Source organism: Eubalaena glacialis, chromosome 7 (genome assembly GCF_028564815.1).
Source record: "Eubalaena glacialis isolate mEubGla1 chromosome 7, mEubGla1.1.hap2.+ XY, whole genome shotgun sequence".
Lineage (NCBI taxonomy): Eukaryota > Metazoa > Chordata > Mammalia > Artiodactyla > Balaenidae > Eubalaena > Eubalaena glacialis.
In genome coordinates, this window is record NC_083722.1 from 29,106,317 (window position 1) to 29,131,092 (window position 24,776).

Consider the following 24,776-nt stretch of genomic DNA (forward strand, 5'->3'; position numbering starts at 1 on the left):
TTTTAATAAAAATTAACCACATAAACAAGTATGATATATTAAGACAATGACAATGTCTCCCGCTTCTAAAAATATTAATTTACAACATATTGCTCAAGCCCTAGAAACATTTTGAGGACCTTCAATATTCACTGAGACATAATCAAATCCATGAATATTAGGTATAATAAATCTTCTGAGGACAAAAAACACAAAAGGGGAAGGAAAACAAAATAAAAATACATACAGTCTACACTGAATAGGGAAAACTCAGGTTTACAGCCTTCCAAATACATAGTGCCAACTAAGATGTTATCAAAAGTATCAAGCGACTTTCAGCTCTAAGCAAAATTACAAATAAGGTAAAGTCTGCTTTAAGTTCCACCCCCTCCACCTCTGGAACCTCTCCCTGCTACAATCTACTACCACCAGATACACACACAGACACACAGACACACACACACAGACACACACACACAGACACACACACACACACGAACTCCCTCTCTCTTTCTCTCCCTCTCTCTGTCTCACCAACCTATTCTCTTCCCTCGTTCCTGGACACATAGTACCTCCAAATTACTCTTTGGCTATCATCTTAAGTAGCAATTATATTGAGTATCTATGAAGTGTTAGTAAGGCTTCCAATGTTTCTTCCTTCTTCTGCCCTTTGTTTCCTTTTACCTAATCAGGCAGTAAATAAAACACATATTAACATTATAGCATCTCTTTCCTACAAACTTTGCTTCCTTTACTGACTTTGAAAATGACTCCAGGAGATGCAGTAAAAGAGGTGTCTTCACTTGAGAAAGTATCATGTATTGAGAAAGCAGACTCAAAAAAACTAAATCTCATTCTACAAATGAGGGAAGCCTCCTACACAATAGGTAATGTCAATACAAAATTGGCCAAGAAAAAAATACAATGTGTATAATCTCCATATAGATAAGAATGTACTATATTGATTTGCTTGGTTTCATAAGGATAAGAAAGTAGGATAAGGAGTATGAAGTAGCAAATTAAAGGAAAAGATGAGAAATATAAGCAAATGAGGGGGAGCTTTAAAAAGGCTGGAGAAGATATAGTTACTCTCCATCTACTAAGGTAATCAAATATACTTAATTCTGATTACACTAACCAAAAACAGATAAAAGGTTAACCAACAAGATTCACAAACCACTCCTTCATGTTGAAATATATCTATTTTACAATTTGGTTATCTGATCATGGCCAGTACATGACCATGATCTGAAAATAGAAAGCAATTACCCTCTACAACATAGAAGCAAAGGTCACAAAGAATAATAAAAACCAGATTAGATGGCAAGAGCTTCCTTTTCCTTCTCAAATGGAATAGACAGATACCTTAATCACCAAATCCCTCAACAGAGGTACACTCCTGTTTATGCTAATTAAAATCTGAGGGATACAGTAGTCCCTCCTTATCCACAGGGTCCCAAGACCCCCAGTGGATGCCTGGAAATGCAGACAGTACTGAGTCTTACATATACTATGGTTTTTCCTATATATACATACCTAAGATAAAGTTTAATTTATAAATTAGACACAGTAAGAGATTAACAACTGATAATAAAATAGAACAATCATAACAATATACTCTAATAAAAGTTATGTGAATGTCATTTCTGTCTCTCTTTCGAAAAATCTTACAAATATAATGCCTTTTCCATCTTAACGAAGCATTTATCACACACCGTGACCATAACTTTTCCAGTTTGAGGTGAGACAGCAAAACTAGTATGAATTCCTTTTTTCTTCTTCACAATTTCACAGATAGAAGATTCATTCTTACCATAGATCTTAGCAACCTCAGCACATGATTTTTTTTTTCTTTCCTTATTAAGCTTTCATCTTTTCACTTAAAGGAAGCGCTTTACGGCTTCCGTTCACATATCTGAAAGGTCAGCATCACTATTCTTACGCTTTGGGGCCATTATTAAGTAAAATAAGGGTTACCTGAATGTAAGCACTGCAATACTGTGACAGTTGATCTGATAATCAAGAGGGCTACTACTAAGTGATGGGTAGGATATGCTGGACAAAGGGATGATTCACATCCTAGGCAGAAGGGCACGCAATTTAAAACTTATGAATTGTTTATTTCTGCAATTTTCTGTTTTAATATTTTCGGGCCACAGTTGACTGTGGGTAACTGAGGCTTCGGAAAGCAAAACCATGGATGGGTGGGGGGAGACTACACTTATTTTTAATTTAACATTCAGGATTTCCAGAAGTGTTATATAAAACTAGTGCTTCCATTTTACAGAAGCATAAATCAGAAGATACGGAAGAGTGATATTACTAAAGAAAAGAAAAATAAGCAGGATTAAATATTTATTTGATATATGTCCACTGTTTTAGCTTTGACTGAGTCAATATTAGACCCACAATTGAAAAATTAGGTTTCCAACCTAACAAAGTGGTTTACCTCATTCCTAAAATTTTCAGAATAGAAGTGATAGTACATAAGGTATGATCCAGAGGGACTACCTTGAGTCATTAGATTTTCCTTTTTATTACAATTAAATTAAATAGATATCCACAAAAAATCCTTAAGTCTAAAGAAAAATGACCAACAGGAGAAAATCTCCATAATATGAAATCAGTATATACCTTCTGAGTGCCAACATATCAAAATTAGCAAGGAAAACAATGACAGATATAATATACCAGGGCTATTTTGCAAGTTTCTCAACTTATTCTCTCCCTCAAATATGCTATTCTCCACATAATTGCTGTCTCTCTAATTTTAACAAAGGGCCTCCGTATTTCAACAGCCCCTCCCCAATTTGGAAAAGGCAAAAATAGGAAAGGAGGGGGGGAGTTATGCACATTCATTGTCAATGGCATCCTACTCCTTTCCTTTTTCTGTCACAAGAATGTTAATGACAGCCAAGTGAAGTAGGGTGGGAAAAACACTAAATAAAGAACCCTTCTCTTAACCATATTCTTTCAGACACACAACACTTACTGAAGTGGACTGAAAATGCCCCCAAAGTTTATGATGGTCATACTTTTCATACTAGTTTTGGTAATTTAAGAATGTTATTTGAGCTTTCAGCCCTAGGATGAAAGAGTTTTAGGATAAGAACTGCAGGGAATGAGGGCTAGAGTATGTATGACTCAAAAGACATCAGGCCTACATGGAGCCCCTTCTCTCAAAGCTGCTAGACTCCTTGAGGTCACAGATGACACTGACAAGCAGGTAATGAGTACTGATCCACAAAGCAAAACCAGGAGATACCCCAGAAGTCTAGTTTCTGACACTCAAGCTTTCCTGGTTTAAATTATTTCTACAACTTAAAATATCTTAGCAGAAAGAAACTTATTAACTCTTTAAGGGCAAAAATTAAAATTTAACTTTCCAGGTAAGTCCAAGGTAAACATTAACATGATGTATATAATAATGCCTCGAATTTAAATTTGTGGTATGAAAAACAGGATGTAAAGGGAGGAGGGGGTACAAATAATTCAGTTTAAAACATTTTCTATAGAAAACAGTCTTTAAAATATCTACCAAATCCCTAAAAGTGGAAGGCAGTTAGGAAGGAGTTATAGGAAAGAAATGTACTTTTCACAGTAGATACTTTCTATACTGTTTGAATTTTGTTTCAACCTGTATTACTTCACTGATTTTTTTTTTTAATAAAGAATTTGATGCGCCCACAGATTGTCCTAGGGCATTTAGAGAAAGGTGTTAGTTGTGTGAGTACACACTAAATCTAAATCCTTACATGTCTTTTCTAGCATTACCTGTATTGAACTATTTCTCTAACTCAATCAATATAAGTCTACATGGGATTCAAAATATTATCAAAAATAACCCAAACCTCAGAACGAATTGCTGTTAACCAGTGTGTATAGTTAATGTCTGACAGTATGTAACAAAAAAGGTACTAAGATGTATCATAAATAACTATAGACAACTTTGACGTTTCATATATTGTTTTTGTTGTAATTCCCAATAAGTTATCTTCCATTTAGTATTCTGATATCAACAAGAGTTGTTTCTCCTCTAATGTGCTTCCAATTAATGAAAGTAAATCAAGCACCAAACGTTCTTCTGATATAAAGCTAGCTTCCTGAACTGTTCTACTAGAGTCACCAATACATCTCCTAATACTTGAAAACATCACTGAGATTTATCTAAGCAAACTAATAGTTTTCATAAAGTAAGGAATTAAAAAAAATAAAGGTCACATAAAATCAAGTTGTCATTTCCTTCATTCAAATAATATTCTTTCTATGGAGATAGTGGAATAAGATTTTAAAACTAATCAGAATGTGATATTTAAAAAACAAACAAAAAAGAATCACTGAGACCCTTCCAAAGTAGCCATCTTATCATCATCTTATTCCCCGTATTACTACTTAAATTTTCTTTAAAAGTACCTTTTAAAAAGATGTTAAATAAGTTTAAAGATTTAATGTCTACTTAGCCATTTAACCTATGAAATCTAGAAATAAAATGAAAACAAACATTTTTGAATGCAAGATAAGTTGTCAAACTGCGTAATATTTAAGAAAAAAGGAGGTGCAATGATTTAAATCTTTTTTTTCTAAACGAGTAAAACAATTGCTAGAAATTTAAGTCAAAACAAAGAAAAAGCAACCGAATGATTTTTACTCACTTATCAGATTAAGTGTGAATAACTTTTGTTTCCTTGTTCCTTATTATATCAAAAAGCCTAAAACACATTATCAAGCTATAAGAACTCTTCAAAAGGGACCAAAATTCCACTTTAAATTTAAAAATATAAGGAACAGCAATTCACTTACCAGCACCTGAGACAGCTTCTGTAAACATATTCACTTATTTTTTAAAGCACTAAAGTAAAAACACTGTAACAATAACAGATCATATAATAACCTGTAGCACCTCCAGAATCAGTATAAAGCTCATAAAAAAGCTGCTTCAAAGCTCAAACATTGGGCTTCCCTGGTGGCACAGTGGTTAAGAATCTGCCTGCCAATGCGGGAGACACAGGTTCGAGCCCTGGTCCAGTAAGATCCCACATGCCGTGGAATAACTAAGCCCGTGCACCACAACTACTGAGCCTGTGCTCTACAGCCTGCAAGCCACAACTACTGAGCCCGCATACTGCAACTACTGAAGCCCCTGTGCCTAGAGCCCGTGCTCTGCAACGAGAAGCCACCACAATGAGAAGCCCGCGCACCACAATGAAGAGTAGCCCCCGCTTGCCGCAACTAGAGAAAGCCCGCGCGCAGCAACGAAGACCCAACGCAGCCAAAAATAAATAAATAAAAAATAAATAAATACAAAGCTCGAACATTAGCATCCCCTACCACAAATACTGTCCTGCTAATCCTCTTCAAGTACAACTAATAAAAATATTTCTTTTAACCTCTTTTATATCCAATTTCACTGGTATTTCTCTTGCTTTCTCCATACTCCCTGTGCTTCAATAGTTGTACAACTATCAAATGTACCTTCAATAGTTAACGTTCCTCCCATTCTCCTCCCCAAACTCCTCTGACTCACTCTCAGGTGGATCAGACTATGCCCTTTACCACATACGACACTCATCAGTGAAGAGTCCACTAACATTTATTAAATGACTGCAACTAGTCAACTGCACTGTCAGCTACTTTCATGGTTATTTTAATCTTCAGAAGCAAGGCATAACTTAAAAGAAAATAAAGGGTATCAAATATGCGAATTACCTTTTTACTGAACACTAAGCTATTCTTGTGTTAAAGGTAACTAATATTACATTTTTCTGAAGAGCAGCTTTATAACCACAGCTTAAGAAAAAAACAGCTATTCCTACACCACTTCTAAAAGGAGAAACTTCTTTACTGTGAGTTTTTATACTGTTAAAAACGTGCATTACGGGCTTCCCTGGTGGCGCAGTGGTTAAGAACCCGTCTGCCAATGCAGGGGACATGGGTTCGAGCCCTGGTCCGGGAAGATCCCACATGCCGTGGAGCAACTAAGCCCGTGTGCCACAACTACTGAGCCTGCTCTCTAGAGCCTGCGAGCCACAACTACTGAAGCCCGCATGCCTAGAACCCATGCTCCGCAACAAGAGACGCACTGCAATGAGAAGCCTGCGCACCGCAACGAAGAGTAGCCCCCACTTGCCACAACTAGAGAAAGCCCGTGTGCAGCAACGAAGACCCAACACAGCCAAAAATAAATAAATAAAATAAATAAATTTATTAAAAAAAAAAATAGACTTAAAAAAAAAAAGTGCATTGCAATCTCTATTAAAATGCATCACCATCTAGATTATCTTGTGGAAAGACGGAATAGATGTACTTTTCCCTACTTCTCCCACTAAGCACTGTTTAAATTCTGGACATTATATAGATACAGAATACAGAATAAAAAAGAAAATTTGATGGTATCAAACGAGAACATTAAAGAAAGATACTCTTTACACTACTGGTAGGAGTTTAAACTGGCATATTTATTTAGTGAGAAACCTGACAATATCTACTACAGCTGAATATGGGCATACACAAGGATGCAGCCAATTCTCAGCTATGCACATAACCTACACAAGGATGTTCACTGCAGCACTGTTTTTAATAACTAAAAATTAGAAAATAGCTAAATATACCATAAAATATGGTAAAGACATAGAATGGAATACTATATGGCTATTAAAAAAATTAACTAGTGCTAAAGGAATTTCTACTATATGTGCACTATATGTCTATTCCTAAACACCTGAAGTTCTGGAAAACACACACACACACACACACACACACACACTAAAATACCACTGATTATGTGAAAACTTCTAAATCAAATACTAAAAATACCAATAATTATGCAAAAAGTAGAATTTGGGATAGACTACACTAAACCTATGCAACTTTGGGAACCGAACACTAAAAATGAAAATAAATGAATAAATAACAATAATTGGAATCTCAGAAGACGAACAATAACTTAAGATTACCCAAGGAGTTCTGATGAATGGATTCCTCAGGAGTTATTAAGAATGCCTAAAAACAATAAAATAGAAATGCTGGCTTGTGGATACTAAGATAATGCAGACAGAAGCAGAGGTAAGCACCAGAAGTTAAAAGTACTATCATGCTAGGACTGTGTAACTTTGAGGAAAATATCCAGGTACAGATGATCAATATAAAAAAAAAAAAGGTTTTAAGAGCCAAAAGAATTCCTGTCTATGCAAGTATGCAAGCAGCCAAGTTGAGCGCCTATCCCTTTCTTGCTGAAATTAAAACTCTACACTCTTTATCACAGCTCAACTTGTCTAGAAAATAAACAAATACAACTTTCCCATTGTCCTGACATTGTTCCTCTATTTACCAACCACTTATGAGCTAACTAGCATTATAAAACACATTTTAGAAGAAGTGACTATGTTATGTATCCACATCATAATCTCATGTTTATTTAAAAAGTTGCAGTCTGACATAGTAATTATGTAAATGTCTAAATCACACAAAACATTATTTGTTTACACACAGATAAATATATATAAAACTATGTATTAGAAGGATACATACAACTTCAGAATACAGGTGGTTGGGAGACAGGAAAATGAGAAGGGGGTAACAAAGAACTCAATTTTACCTGTAATGTTCTATCTCTTCATTATAAAGTAACACTCAAGCAAAAATAACAAAACGATAACATTCTTACATTAAGTTCATGGATCCTTGTTCTACATTCTTTATAAAATGTTTTCTAAATCAAATAAAGATGAACTAACATTGCAAAGGGACACTGAAAATAGACTGGTTAAGGCAATATTTGCCAATATTTGCCATTGTAAAGTTACTATTTTTCTCTTCCATCTATTCTTTAGTCCAGCCCACACCTGAAGGATGCTTGGGGGTGGGGGTAGTATCTACAAATATTACTCGGAATAATTCTGTAAGATTTATCCTTTCTCTCCCGTTTATTTACTCAACAATCTATATCAGCATTTATTTATTTAAGCTCATGTATATTTATTCTTCAAATACTAGGTTATTTTGTTGCTCAAATTGTTCCCGCTCTGGACACTGGAAGCTCATTCAGGTTGGCTCCTATGCTGCTGTGACATGGGCCCATCATTTTGTTTTTTTGAGCTCTTCCTTACTTCTGACACTACTAGATGCTCCAGGCTCATCTTGTGAATACCCTGTTCCCTCCATAGAATCAGCCACTCCTCCCAGGAGCCCTGTTTCCTTTTATTGGAGAATGATATTTTGAAACCAAGATCTGGGCACTGGGTATACTCACTGGTACTGCTGTGTCACTGCTTCTAGGCCCTCAGTGAAAGAACTGAGATATATATATATGTGTGTACTAACCAAAGTAGAAACACACACATATAACATTATTTCTGTATGTATCTGTTTATATTTTAAACTAAACATGAGTTCATATTGATGTCTCCAACTCTAATCCACCCTGTGGTTAATTTTAATCCCAGATTAAGCTTCCCTCCATTTCCCAGTACACTCAAACAGCATCCTCTACTAGCAGGCAGTTCATTAAACTCAAGTTCTAGTATTAGCTGTGCTGTAACAAGGAAGTAAAATATATTTTAAAATGGAGTGCCATGATAGGTCATCTCCACTACTGGGACTACATACAGAGGGACTGCATCAGCACACAATTAAGAGAACTATATTAATACTTTTACTGAACTTTTTAACTTATTTTTTTAACCACTGTTCTATTACTTCAATATATTTTCTTTGAAAAGTCACCTTTGTTTAAAAAAGAGAGAGAGAGAGATGAGACGCCAATGTTATGGCTTACTATATACAGACCAACAACAGACCATTGTAAAGGGAAGAAAACAGAGAAATTAAGTGATTTGCCCTACATCATTCCACCAGCGAAGGCAAAACTGAACTTGACTGTGTTTAAATGCAGTTATTCTACTCCAACTTCGATGGCATCTGCATTACACTCCATTTTAGATTACAAGAAAGAAGTCAATTTATAAAATAAAAAATAAACAAGAGTTCAATTCCCTACTACAGCATTTCTCAGTTGTTTCAAGAGGTAAAATGGAATTAGGTAAAATGTAGTTAGTTCACCTTCTTTAAATCCAATTAACAGAATAAAGTATGTGTGTTCATACTTAGAGGTAAAACCACAACTGAAATAAAACACAAACGTATTGAGGGAACAAATATTTACTAAACATCCACATTGTACAGATATTCTAACAACTACTCTGCAAGTTGGACAACAAATGAGCGGTACACTCTAGCCTTCCCAGAAGAACCCACAGTCACAACTAATGAGAAGAGGGATGTGGCTGAGTGTACGAAAACTAATGTAGAAAATAAGACAATTACAAATGAAGTGTAGATACACAGATATCCTTTACTTTTTTTTTTTCTCCTCTAAACTATTGAGAATTTTATTAGTCTGTACTAGATTTAAGAACCTTGATTGTTTTCTGGCAGAGGTGACTAGAATATTTACTAAAAAAGGAATGTTTGGTGGTAGTTGAAGAGTATCTGTTACTTTGAAAGATAACTGCTGCAATGTTGAAACTTAAAAATAGGATCTAAGATTCTCAAAGGGGCTGGAAAAGCAACAAGATACAATAAGACTTGAGTAAAGAGGCAACTCTCTCAAATTTCAGTTCGGATTCTGTTTTATTAGCTATCCAACACTGGCTAAACCATTTAACCTCTCAATCTACATGTCACACCTGATTTAAAATGGGGTTATCATCTGCCCCACTTACTTCACAAGATTTGTAGGCTTAAATGAGAATGTACACAGCAAAACTCTTTGTAAATTATAAAGTGCTATACCCAAATGATAGGTAGACAGGTAGTTGGATACACATACATACACAAACACACACACACACACACATAGTTTTAGTATCCACAAGGACACCAAGTAACAATGACATTCATTACAGTGGTACTTGGGTCTCTAGTTTTTTTAAATTCTGCAGACTAGAAATTTATCTAAAACATTTTAGTTTAAAAAATATATATTATATATTTCTTTAAGACTGAATCCTGGGACATCCCTGGTGGCGCAGTGGTTAAGAATCCGCCTGCCAATGCAGGGGACATGGGTTCGAGCCCTGGTCCAGGAAGATCCCACATGCTGCAGAGCAACTAAGCCCATGTGCCACAACTACTGGGTCTGCGCTCTGGAGCCCACGAGCCACAACTACTGCGCCCACATGCCACAACTACTGAAGCCCATGCGCCTAGAGCCCGTGCTCCGCAACAAGAGAAGCCACCGCAATGAGAAGCCCACACACCGCAACAAAGAGTAGCCCCCACTTGCCGCAACTAGAGAAAGCCTGTGCGCAGCAACGAAGACCCAACGACCCAACACAGCCATAAATAAATAAATAGATAGATAGATAGATAAATGAATGAATGAATGAATGAATCCTGTGAAGCAACAGCTAGGAATTTAACTGAGAATGCTTACCTTAACAAAATTATCAGGAAACATTCCTCTTCTCCCATTGAGTTCTCCTTCTAGCCATCCTTCCTCCTGTAGTTTTCTCACGTTCCTGATGATTTCCCCCACTCGAATAGTTAACTCATCATCGTGTACAGCATCATAGTCATATTCCACAATATAGTCAACTAAAAAAAAAAAGAAATAAACATCTAAAGCTTAATTCATGAAATACTATTCACCATGTTAATAAACTTACAACTAAGGAAACTGTTTAGCAATGATAATTAACATGCCAAAGGTACCATCAAAGCTTACCTCAGTTTTAAATATTTGGCTACATCAGCAAATTTCTTGATTGCCTGAGTATAATGCACAGTGCCAGTTTTAAGCAGGAACCTCAACACAACGTGCAATTTACTTCGTCACTTACTTTTCCAGTCAGCTAGAGATCCTTTGTGACAAACTCTAAGGTGGTTCCCATGATCCCCATCTCTTGATATTCATGTCCTTATGTAATTCTCTCTCCTTAAGTGTGGACATGACCCATGACTGAATTCTAACCAACAGAATATGACAAAGATGATGGATTTGTATGTGATTACATAAGACTGTAATGTCCACCTTGCTAGGAAACTCTTGTCACTTGCTGGCTCTGAAGATGCAAGATGCTTTATTGAGCTGGCCTATGGAGAGGGCCGCACGCAAGCAACTGAGGAGGTCTCTGGCTGACAGCCAGCAAAAAACTGAGGCCCTCAGTCCAACAGTCCACAGGGAACTGAATGATGCCAACAACCACGTGAGCTTGGAAGCAGATCCTTCCCCAGTTGAGAACCCAGCCCTGATCAATACACTGACTGCAGCCTTGTGAAGGGCTCAGCCATGCCCAGACTGGTGAATCACACAAACTGTGAGATAATAAATGTATATTGTTTTAAGTTGCTAAGTTTGTGGCAATATTTTTCACAGAACAGTAGAAAATGAATACACCCTGAAATGAAGACTCTTAAGGATCCATTTCACCTCTTTTAAGTGTAAGATTTCAGGTTATAGGACATCATATATGCATAGCATTAACATTTTAACTAGCCATATCTCCATTCATCTTTTCTTCCTCCTATAAAAATGATAAGAAAAAAGAACACTCACACACACACACACTACAACCAAAAAAAAGGAAAGGGAGTATGGGCAGACACTGTTGGCTGCCAAACCAACAGCCATTCCCACACTGACTCCTCTTCCTTCTTCTTTTCTCACTGAACCTTGATTTTGTGCAGGTATATGGAGACCCTGTACTTTTACAAATGAGGCTTCTCTCTCAGTCCTAGGGGGTTAAATCTTAACTATTCTAGACCAGCACTTCTCAAACACTAATGTACAATCAAGTCATCTTGTTGACTTGGGAATCTTGCTTAAATCAGACTGACTGAGTAGGTCCCAGGATACCTAACGCTGCTGGTCAAAGAGGCAAAGGTCTAAAGATAGTTGATTTATAGTTAATTCCATTCATATTCCCTCTCCCTCTCCCTCTCCCTCTCTCTCTCTCACACATACACACACACACACAAACACACACAGACTGGTTTTCAAATACACATGTGATGGATCGACTGACCAATACAATGTAAGCAGGGGTTCTGGGAAGGTTTCATTTGACCTTATAAACAAAACACAAGGAAGGAATGTCCTCCTGCAGACTCTGGATGTTCTTCAGTGAGAATGTAATGGACAAAACTGCTACAACTAGTTGAGACAAGAAAAACAGCAGATCTGATTAGAAGAGAAGAAAGATGAAAATGGCCTGGATCTTTGCTAGATTCATTAAACTGCTAAGTTAATCAACCCTATATCTCCAATACCTTTACATTTCTTGTTAGAGAAGTAGTTTTTTCTTAACTTTTAAATAAATTCTAGATGGGATTGTATTTGCAGCTGAAAACATCCCAACCTGAGAAGGGAACTAGTGAGAAATTTTTTAAATTTGTGAAAATGGATCCATAACTGATAAAGCCAGAAGCCCAGAGAACTTAAGGAAACTATAACTGAGACATCAAACTGCTCTCCAGAACCCCAGAAAGGCTAGAAATTCAGAAAAGGAGTGCTCATAGGAAATGTAGAACTGAAAACAGGGAAATTAATATCTGTATGGAAGAGCTGACACCCATTATCAACTACGATAACTCTGAGACAATAATGCTATATAGGCAGGTATTTTTTTCGAAGGTAAAAAACTAAAGGGTTCATCTCAGACATACACACACACACACACACACACACACACACAAAATAGTTTGGGGAAACTAGTATAGCTACTATGGATGAGTGATGGTTTCTTAGAAAAATGACTACTGATTTCCAGAATTTAGAGGTCTCCAGAGCAATGGGCAGCTCCCAACCTACTAATTCTAAAATAAAACTTAAGTCCTACCCACATAAACAGAGTTCCCAATTGGCTTTTTATTTATTGTTTATTCATAAATATGGATAGTACACAATAGTTAATCATGAAAGACCAGGATAAATTGAAAAATTACTCCTGGATGAAATATACACCCACCTCTCCCCTTCCAGAATTATTCAGTCTTAAAGTTATTAGGTGTAGAAAAGCATAGTGCGGGGAGAGGAGGCCAAGGTTGGGAAGGAGTCTGAGAAGGTGTGAGAAGACAGGCACCAAAAAGAGTAAAGAAGGTATCCAAAGCTGGGGGAAGGGTGGTAGTGATGCCATCAGAGCCAAAGTAGGGTGAGAAGGGTGTCCATCTATGGCTCCCCTAGTGCAGCCTATCAGAACTCTAAGGCAGGGTGAGGAAGCATTCATGCAGAGGCAACATGATATGGTGTGCCAGCACCCAATCACAGTGGTGAGGGCATCCAAGCTGATGGGCAGCTTAATGAGAAATATCAGAGGCCAAATGGTGTTGGGGGTAGGGCCAGATTTCCATGCAGAGACGTGGGAGGGTGGAGGCAACCTAGAGTGGGGACTAACAGCCCACACAGGAGAAGAGAGTGTCCATACAAGGGTGGGGTGACAGCAGAGATGGAAGACTGGTTACATACAGGGGAATTAATCAAATAAGTAAATATATTAAGGATAATGGAAGCCAAGTTTCTCTATGAAAGGGAGTTACAAATATAAAGGGAAAAGGCTTCATTGGATCCTGTGATATTAAACGGGAATGAGAAGTATCATCATGAACTCATGGTTTTCAATACACAGACATTCACATATATATAAAACACACACACACACCACACACACACCCCACACACACAAGCTCTGTCCACTGAAAGGGCCTGAAACCGCAACATTCCAATGGCAATGAGCAAACCTAATGCCGAGATCTTCTAAAAACCATTTTCTACTGAAAGGAACCAGGAATCCTTGGGAAGATAGGCAATTCCAGGGCTAAGGCAGGAAAAGTACAAAATAAGCCTGAAACATGGTGCTGTGGCAGAAAGCAAGGAAGTTCTCAAAAAAAGATAAGGTGATGCCAAAGGACACAGAGAAATGATATCAGAACGGCTCCTACTCACCAAATCAGGACAATCTGAGCATCAAAGTAAATAATGACTGTAATAGAATATACACCACTGAATAAAGTAAGAAACCATAAATAAATGTTAACTTCTTAAATTTTATAACTGAATTATGATTAAGTAGGAGAAGATCCTGATTTGTAGAAAATACTAAAATAATCAGGAGAAAGGCGTAAGTCAGGAAAAAATTCTTTGTACTGTACTTTAAACATTTCTACACCTTAATGTTTAAAAATTAAAAAGGATTTAAACACATACAAATTTTTATCTTCAAGAGATGTAATAAAGTTCATAAAATCAGAACAGAATGCTATGAAAAAAGAAATGAGACAATAAAAAGCATTTGGAAATGCATCTTCCAAAATGTCTTTTTTTTTTTGCAGAGGTGGAGACAAACTGAAAAACCTTTACAAAAAAAGGTAAAGGAAAGAGACATAAAGAAAATATGAAAGCAAATATGACACAGATGATTAATCCAGACAATCCAACATCCAATTAACAGTTCTAGGGGGGGAAAAAAGAGAAAAATAGAGAATAGACAATGAAATAATACAAGAAAATATTCCAAAGCTATATGAAACATATCTTCAAATAGAAAGAGGTCTGTGGAGAGTCCAGTACAATGAACAAGTAAAAAAGTAAGTACTCATATCTAGGTGAAATTTCACAACAAAGATAAACATATCCTAGAAAGCTCTCTGAGAAGAAATAAAGAGTTCCATCTACAAAAGAATGAGAATCATATTAGGAGACTTCTCATTGGCAATACCAGATTCTAGAAGAAGAAAAATAAAAAGGCAAAGCCACTTAAGTACTGAAGGAAAATGAATTCCATACTCAGTCAAATCAACAGACAAGTATAGGTTATAACATTTTCACACAGACAAGGACAAAGAAAATTAACTCATACATATGCAATTACATGATGTTATCTAGTAAGAACCAAAACAGAAGAGGATACAAAATTCAAGAAATAGTGGAGCCAGGCTTAGAGTGAGAAAAGTTCTAAGATAGCAATTGTGCAACAAATCTAAGGAACAAACAGTCTAGATTAAGCAAGAGACAGGAAGTTCTAGGAGGTATTTGGTGGCAAAAAGAAGTGAGAGACAGACTGTGAAATTTTATACTATCCTGAAGAATCTGGAACTCAAAGAGACAATACAGCTAGACAAGGAGAGGAAAAACTAAAGATGATTACAAACTCCTGGAAAGGCAAAGAGCTATACAATGTTGAAAATATAATCATCATATATACTACTTGGCTGCACAGTAAAAAATATTTACATGGTCGTAATAAAAATAACTAGTTTCTGTGTTAACACTGAAAATCAATCTCTAACAATACAAAAAGACTAAATTATGGTTACAGAAGAAAATATAAATGTTAACAAGCCTTCACATTATAGTATAAAGATTAGGGAGGTTGATAAAAAGAAGGGTAGAGGGACTAATATCTTCACCATACAAAGTGCTAAGTCCAGAAATACTATCTTACTTGCTGAAAAGAAAAATAAGAGTATAACTATATACTCAGAATTTAGAAAGGTAACCAAGAGAGAAATAAAACCATATTGAGATAAATGGAAAACAGATATGAGATTACAATAAGTAAGCTAAATTGTTACCTATCATATCAGAAAGTTAAAAAATGAAAGTATCAAATCAAAAAACAGCTATAGAAACTTGGGAAACTTGTTATTTAGAAATACAAAAGCCAAAAAAATTAAAACTGATAGTTCAAAGTTGTTTCCCTCTAAAGAATGGGAATAGAAGTAGAGAACAGTGAGGCAAGGAAATGCTGTTTTTTCATTATAAGTCTTTTAATACTTTTGTATTTTTATAGCATATGCAGATATTATTTGGATAAGATTTTATTTTTTTTAAAAAAGCACTAAGTATTAAAGTGGCTTGTCCAATATTATTGCAAATATGTTTATAACTCATGATTCTACGTGTTATAATTTAAAAGTTTACTGAGTCAAAGATAATTTATTTCTCCTAAAGAAAACACCATATGGTAAATAAGGTTAAATTCTTGCCCTTTTAAACATTCATAATTAGGCTTGCAATACAATGTTAAATAAGAAAGGTTATAAAACATAGGTATAGTAACAACGTTTTTTTGTAAAAAAGGAAGAAACAAAAATATGCATAGAAAAATATAAAGAGTTACATTCCAAAATGTTAATGGATGCCTGAAGGGATCTAAGATGCTGTTTGTTATCTCCTTTTCTTTCATCTTTAGTAAAGAATTAAAAGTGGCGGGTAGATTGGGAGTTTGGGATTGACACGTATACACTGCTATATTTAAAACAGATAACCAACAAGGACCTACTGCACAGAGGCAGGGAACTCTGCTCTGTATTCTGTAATAACCTAAATGAGATAAGAATTTGAAAAAGAACAGATACTGAATCACTTTGCAGTATACCTGAAACTAACACAACACTGTTAATCAACTATACTCCAATATTTAAAAAAAAAAAGAATTAATCTCAGCCAAAAGAGAGGTTAGGAATTGGCCTCATCCTGATCTCTAGGAAGAGTGTTTTTGTTTATTTAAGGACACTGGAGTTCCTTAGGCGCCTCTGTTTACCTGAGGACTTTACCAAACAAGGTCATTATCTTGGGGGCTTCACACCATGCAGCATCTGTTCTACCTCTAGAAGGGCTCAACACTAAAGGTCAGTCACATGGGCAGTCAACTACATCTTCTCTATAAAACTCTGGACACCAAGACTCAAGTGAGTTTCTCTGGTTGGCAATACTATGCACGTTGTCACACATCATCACCAGGAGTTAATGCTGTTCAAGACTTCAGAGAGAGAGAATGACATCACACCTGGAACCTTCCTGGACTCTGTCTCATGCTTCTCTCCCCTTGGCCAATTTTAATCTGTATCCTTTTACTAAAATAAACCATACCCAAGAGTATAACAGCTTTCAATGAGTTCTGCAAGCCCTTCCAGCAAACTGTCAAACATGAGGGCAGTCGTGGGAACCCCCCAAATCTGCAGTTGTCAGAAGTGAGGGCATTCTTATAAACAATAACCCACACCTTGGCATTTTTCTACAATAAACATATAATAATTGGGTAAAAATGTTACTAAAAACACTGATGCTCACTAGACAGTATGTAACAATTGTATTTATAGAAAAGTTAAAACTGTTTAAATAAAAACTCATTTAATTCATGAGTTTGCTATACAAACTAGCATGCAAGCCATCATTCCAAGAATCAGCACCCTCCATATTGTGCAAACTCAAAAAACTCATTCTTTCATTGAAAACTGGTACATTGCAAAGCAAATTAAACTTTTATATTTCAAACTAAACAAAACTCTTCCACCATTTAAAACAGTTGTGTTTGACTGACTAATTTTCTTCACTTTAAGTGCTTGCTTAAAGTGAAGAAATAAATGTTGACGAAAAACATTTGGGAGGAAAAAAAAAAAAAAGAAGATAATGTGTACATCCTGAAAAACACTCTAGGATGTATAAGGTATACAGACCCTTGTCTATCACTAATGGCTCTTTCTACCTGACCTACTCTCTATGAAACCGATCATTTAAGATTACACATTTTGTTTGTGGATTATTCATCTTTCATTTCAAATGTGACTACCGATGAAAGAGAAAGTAAAATTTAAATTACTTTAGCTACTTAACAGTTTATTTTTATAGTGTGAAGAAAGCAACCCAAATTAATCACATATCACATTTTAGGATTTATGCGATCTGCAGGGTAATAAAGATTTTAAAATATGGCATCAAAAAAGACTCAAAATAAAAGAACACTAGATAATTTGGACCAACCCTCACAGGAAGACAACTAAAAAAGCTGGATGAAATATAAAAATCACCTACTTAGACAGACTAAATTACTAAAAATATATGTTATCAGGTGAAACTGAAGTGAGAACTGGAACCCAGAGAAGTAAGTATGATACTGGGGCTACTTTTGCCCTGGAAAGTATTTGCCAGTTCTAAAGACATGACAGAGGCTAAGCGGCACTTTCAGCAGCTTTGCCGTTCTAGGATTTGAGAGTGGAGTTCAGGAACTATCGAGGGTGGTAACTCTGAGACTCTACATGCACACTTTGGGAAAGGACCCTAAATAACTGCACCCAAGCACCGTAGCCCAGTTTAATGTTATGTGGATGACTCAGGAAACCTCATACCATTCAAGTGGTTCAAGACAAAAGAGAAGTAACCAGAGTCCTCTCTGGGAGAAGATAACCTAGACATAAAATTATGTCAAGAAATATTTTTAGTCTACAACATCCAGAGACAAGGAAACATAACCAGGCATGTAAAATGCAAAAACATCATAAATAAGTACCTAGAGAAACAAGAAACAACAGAAACATTTCAATGAACTCCATATACTGAACTTATCAGACACAGACTTTAAAACAATAACATTTACCATGTTCAAAGATATAAATTACAGATTGAAAAACTGACACAAAGCTCAGTACTGCAGATAGTGAGAAAACAAACTTGAACCACATAGGTATTCTAGAACTGAGAAAGACAATAACCAAAAATAGAAACTCAATGGATGAGTTTAAAAGTATACTACATACAGCTTCAGAAAACTAGCTAAAGGGTAGACGGGTAAATATCAACAGAAACTAACCAAAATGCAGTCAAGAGAGACAAAAATATAGAAAATATAGATGAGAATGTAACAGACATAGAAGAGATACTAAAACAGTCTACCATGTTTAATTGGAGTCCCAGAAGGAGAAAATAAAAACTATCTGAAAAGTTAATAGCTATGAACTCACCAAACTGATAAAAGACATCAATCCATGGAGTCAAGAAGTCTAAGCAATTCCAAATGGAATAAATAAAAAGAAATCTGCAACTCAACATAGTAAAATTGCAAAATATCAAAGAGGAAAAAAAAATATCTTAGAAGAGACAAATTTTTAAAAGGTTACCAAAGAAGCAACACTTAAGTGGGCTTCTCAGCAGCAACAGCAGGAGCCAGAAAGCAGCAGTTTTGTATTTTCAAAATGCAGAAAGAAAATAACTGCAAATCATGAAGTCTGTACCAGAGAAAATAGCTTTCAAAACAAAAGCAAAAAGATAAGCATGGGCATCATCAGAAAATCTACAAACAACAAATGCTGGAGAGGGTGTGGAGAAAAGGGAACCCTCTTGCACTGCTGGTGGGAATGTAAATTGATACAGCCACTATGGAGAACAGTATGGAGGTTCCTTAAAAAACTAAAAATAGAACTACCATATGACCCAGCAATTCCACTACTGGGCATATACCCTGAGAAAACCATAATTCAAAAAGAGTCACGTACCACAATGTTCATTGCAGCACTATTTACAATAGCCAGGACATGGAAGCAACCTAAATGCCCATCGACAGATGACTGGATAAAGAAGATGTGGTACATATATACAATGGAATATTACTCAGCCATAAAAAGGAACGAAATTGGGTCATTTGTAGAGACGTGGATGGATCTAGAGACTGTCATACAGAGTGAAGTAAGTCAGAAAGAGAAAAACAAATATCGTATATTAACGCATATATGTGGAATCTAGAAAAATGGTACAGATGAACCAGTTTGCAAGGCAGAAATAGAGACACAGATGTAGAACAAACATATGGACACCAAGTGGGGAAAGTGACGGGGGTGGTGGTGAGATGAACTGAGAGATTGGGACTGACATGTATACACTAACATGTATAAAATAGACAACTTATAAGAACCTGCTGTATAAAAAATAAATAAATAAAATAAAATTCAAAAATTCCAAAAAAAAAGACAAGCAAAAAGCAGTTTGCCACACTGAAAGAAACTCTGAAGGTGTTTTCTGAGCACAGCAGGAAAAGGGAACACATCCAATATCAAGAAAGAGATGCACAAAGGAAAGAAAAGCAAAAGAGTGGTAAATATATAGGTATATAAACACTGAGTAAAATAAGAAAAAATTAACTCAAAATGGATTAAAGACTTAAACTTAAAACTTGAAACCACAAAACTCCTAGAAGAAAACATAGGCAGTAAGTAAGCTCCGTGTCACTGGTCCTGGGGATGATTTTTTGGATTTGACATCAAAAGGAAAGGCAACAAAAGGAAAAATAAACAAGTGGAACTACATCAAACTAAAAACTTCTGCACAGAAAGGAACCCATCAACAAAGTGAAAAGACGACCTACAGAATGGGAGAATATATTTGCAAATCATATATCTTATAAGGGGTTAATAAGAACTCATACAACTTAATAGCAAAAAAAAAAAAAAAAGAAACCAGTCTGATTTAAAAATGGATAGAGAATCAGAATAAACATTTTTCCAGAGAAGCCATACGGATAGTCAACTGGTACATGAAAAGATACTTAATATCACTAATCATAAGGGAAATGAAAATCAAAACTTCCAGCTATAAAATAAATAAGTCCTGGGGATGTAATGTACAGCATGGCAACTATAGTTAATAAAATTATATTGCATACTGCAAAGTTGCTAAAAGAGTAAATCTTTTAAAAGTTCTCATCACAAGAAAACAAAATTTGTAACTATGTATGGTGACGGATGCTAACTAGAGTTACTGTGGTGATCATTTCTCAAAACATATAAATATCAAATCATTATGTTGTACACCTGAAACTAATATACTGTTATATGACAGTTATACCCCAACAACAACAACAAAAAAACATAAATAAGAAGATGAAAAAGGAGGAGGAGGAAGGGGGGGGGGATGTGGAAATTTAAAATATTAGGAAGATTAAAATAACAACAGCTATATAAATCAGGAGTTAAAGTATTCTAAGATCTCTGCATGATCTCTGCACAGAAGGAGAGTAAAGGTAGCAATTAATATTAGATTTTTAAAAGTGAAAAAGGCATGTGGTAATCACTAAAATAATACAGTATAAAAATGCTAGACCCAAACAAACAAACAAACAAACCTGACTTGCAGTTTCAGCTCCAACATGGAAGAAGCTTGGAAACTGTCACTCCCACCCTTACAAGAAGAAAGTTAAACAAATGGAAAATCAGTGACCTTCCTTGGACGCATCAGAGAATTGAGGCCACAGGGCAAACCACCACCTCAAGATACGGAGACAGGCATATCCAGAGAGTCACAGCTAAGATCTACTAAATCATCTCAAGTAGAAACCACTGGAGTCATAAACTGGTAAGAACACTGTACTAGTTTCCCAGGGCTGTCATAACAAAGTATCACAAACTAGGTGACTTAAAACAATAAAACTATTTTATTCTCTCATAGTTATAGCTTTGGTGGCCAGAGTACAAAATCAAGGTATCATCAGGGTTGGATCTTTCTAAAGACTGATATAGAATTGCTCCACACCTCTATCTTGGCTTCTAGGGGCTGCCAGCAACCTCTGGCATTCCTTGGCTTGCATAATTCCAACCTGTGCTTCCATGGCCCTCCCCTTCTGTGTCTCTGTCTCAAACCTCCTTCTCCTTACTCTTCATAAGTACACCAGTCACTGGATTTATGGCCAATCCTAAATCTAGGCTATCATCTTAAGATCCTTAGCTACATCTGCAAAGACTCTATTTCCAAATAACGTCACATTCATACGTACCAGGACTTCGGACTTAGACATAACATTTTGGGGGCAAAAAGTCAATCTACTACAAAAACTGAAAACAAAACCTTTGATGAATTGCTGGAGGCTAAGTATGGAATAGCACGAGAGTAGAAAACTTCTGGGGACCACAGTCTCAGGGGAGCCCCCATCCTTTTGTGGGTTTTACTTCCAGGAACCCCACCAGGTTCTCACAGTGAAGAGCCTATAAAGATCTCCTTGTGGTTCTGGCGGAGAGGAAAGGGAAAGTAATCACTGTGAAATAACCAGTAACCAAAACAAAGACCTACTTTCCAGGAAAAAGGCTTCACCAGGTCCTGATCCCACCTGTGGAAAGGGTATAAGGGCATTTCTCTGATTCCAGTCCCCTCTTACCTTTCTGTCTCACATGGAGAGGTGGGGGGTGGGGAAATAAGAAAGACGTCACAGTCCCAGGACACAGACCCACCAGTAGTTTGAGATTTAATTGTAAGATTATAGGATGCTTCCTCTTCCCAGCACCTTACAACCATACCCATGGGGCTCCATTATAATAAGTTAATTACCACTGAAAGAGTTACATGATGCAGATTCTATCTGAGAAGGAGTTCTTAGGTAAACCCAAAGACAGCAGGGGAGACAAAAACAAGGACACTAAAGAAATTTGATGCCTCTGGCACCTACAGCGAGAACAAATATTAAAAACAGTACACTCCTAGCCAGATTAATATAAAACCTCATACTAGGGACTTCCCTGGTGGTCCACAGGTTAAGAATCTGCCTTCCAATGCAGGGGACACAGGTTCTATCCCTGGTCAGGGAACTAAGACCTCACATGCTGCAGGGCAACAAAGCCCGCAGGCTCTAGAGCCCGTGTGCCACAACTAGAGGGCCTGCGCACCGCAACTACTGAGCCCGCGCGCCACAACTACAGAGAAGCCCACATGCCACACGGAGATCCCGCATGCTGCAACTAAGACCCAATGCAGCCAAATTAATTAATTTAAAAAAAAAGAACCTCACACTAAAGACCTATTGATCTCAGCTCCTTTCACCTAATACATCATGTCCAATTTTCAACAAAAAATTACACGTCATGCTTTTAGAAGGCAAGAAAAACACAAAGACAAAGGAGGAATCAGAGCCAGACTCAAGTATAACATGCATTTTGAAATCAAACAGGGAATTGTAAATAACTATAATATATGTTAAGGGTGATAATGGAAAAAAACAGATAACATGCAAGAACAGATGTATAAGGTAAGCAGATAGAGACTCTAAGATAAACAATCAAAAGGAAATGCTAGAAATCAAAAAACACTGTAACAGAAGTAAAGGATGCCATTGGTGGGCTCATCTACCAACTAGACACCACCAGGGACAGATTCAAGAAGCTTGAAGATAGGTCAACAGAAACTTCTCGAACTAAAATACAAAAAATAATAATTTTTGAAAAAACAAAACAGAACATCCAAGAACTGTGGAACAATTTCAAAACATATAGGGACTCCCCTGGTGGCGCAGTGGATAAGACTCTGCGCTCTCAACGCAGGGGGCCCAGGTTCAATCTCTGGTCAGGGAACTAGATCCCACATGCATGCCGCAACTAAGAGTTCACATGCCACAACTAAGGAGACTGCATGCCACAACTAAGGAGCTGGCAAGTCACAGCTAAGGATCCCGCAAGTCGCAACTAAGGAGCCCGCCTGCCACAACTAAGGAGCCCATATGCTGCAACTAAGGAGCCAGCGAGCCACAACTAAGACCCAGTGCAACCAGATAAATAAATAAATAGATATTTTTTAAAAAGATATAACATATGCATAATTGGAATATCAGATAAGGAAGAAGGAATAAACAAGACAGAAGAAATAAATGAAGTAATAATGGTGGAGAATTTTCCAAAATTAGTAACATATACCAAACCACACATCCAGGAAGCTCAAACACAAAGAATGTGGGAAAGTCTACACCTATGCATACCATATTCAAACCAAAGACAGAGAAAAATCTTGAAAGAAGCCATAAGAAAAAAACACCTTACCAACAGAGGAACAGGGATAAGCATTACAGCAGGCTTCTCTTCAGAAACAATCAAGCAAGAAGGAAATACAGTAAACTACTTAAAGTATCGAAAGAAAAAAACTACCAACTTAAAGTTCTATATTCAGTGAAATTATCCTTCAAAAGTAAAGGATAAAGACTTTCTCACACAAACAAAAAACAAAAATTCATTGCCAATGGACCTGCCATGAAAGAAATGATAACAGAAGTTCTTCAAATAGAAGGAAAATTATAGAGGTCAAAAACTCGACCCTATATAAAGAGTGAAGGCAAAGGAATAAATGAAGATAGAACAAAATCTTTCACTTTTCTTATTCCTAATTGATCGAAAAGATCACTGTTGAAAATAATAATAGTAACAATGTATTGGGTGATTTTTAGCATATAGATAAGTGAATGAATGACACCAATATCATAAAGGACAAAGGGGGAGTTGGGAATACTGTATGGCACCTGCCTTACACATGAAGTGGGACAGTGTTATTTAAAGGTGAACTTAGATTAGTAATAAATGTATATAGCAAACTCTAGGGCAACTACTAAAAATTTTTTTTAATATAAAAAGAGAGGACATAAAATGGAATCATATAAAATGTTCAACTGAAACCAGAGAAAACAGAAAAATAGGGAAAAAACCATGAAATCAAAATTGGTTATTTGAAAAGATCAATAAAATTTATAAATCTCTAGGAAGACTGATCAAGAAGGAAAAAAAAAAAAAAGACCCAGATTACCAATATGAAGAATAAAAAAAGGAATATCACCAGAGACTTCACATTAATTTTAAAAATAATAAGGGAAAACTATAAACAAGATACACATGAAGGGGACTTCCCTGGTGGCGCAGTGGATAAGACTCCACGCTCCCAATGCAGGGGGCCTGGGTTCGATCCCTGGTCAGGGAGCTAGATCCCACATGCATGATGCGACTAAGAGTTCACATGCCACAACTAAGGAGCCCACATGCCGCAACTAAGACCTGGTGCAACGAAGTAAATAAATATTAAAAAAAAAAAAAAGATACACATGAAGAAAACCTCAAAGTTTTGGTAGTTTGGTAGTTTGATATAATCTGAATAACTATTTTTTAAATTGAGTCTGTAGTTAAAAAATCTTCCAAAAAAAGAAATCCCAAGGCCCAGATGTTTTCCCTGGCAAATTCTACCAAACATTTAAAGAAGAAATCTGCCAATTCTACATGGTGAGATACTACTA

At 36.3% G+C, this 24,776-nt stretch overlaps 1 protein-coding gene across 1 annotated transcript in view; it reads right to left on the bottom strand.

Annotated features, from left to right (window-relative positions):
• Positions 1 to 24,776, bottom strand: part of CD2AP (CD2 associated protein) — a 113,114-nt gene that overhangs the window by 67,155 nt on the left and 21,183 nt on the right. Inside the window, exon 2 of the mRNA XM_061196114.1 lies at positions 10,412 to 10,572. Coding sequence (XP_061052097.1) covers positions 10,412 to 10,572 — 161 coding nt within the window. The remainder of the gene's footprint in view (positions 1 to 10,411; positions 10,573 to 24,776) is intronic.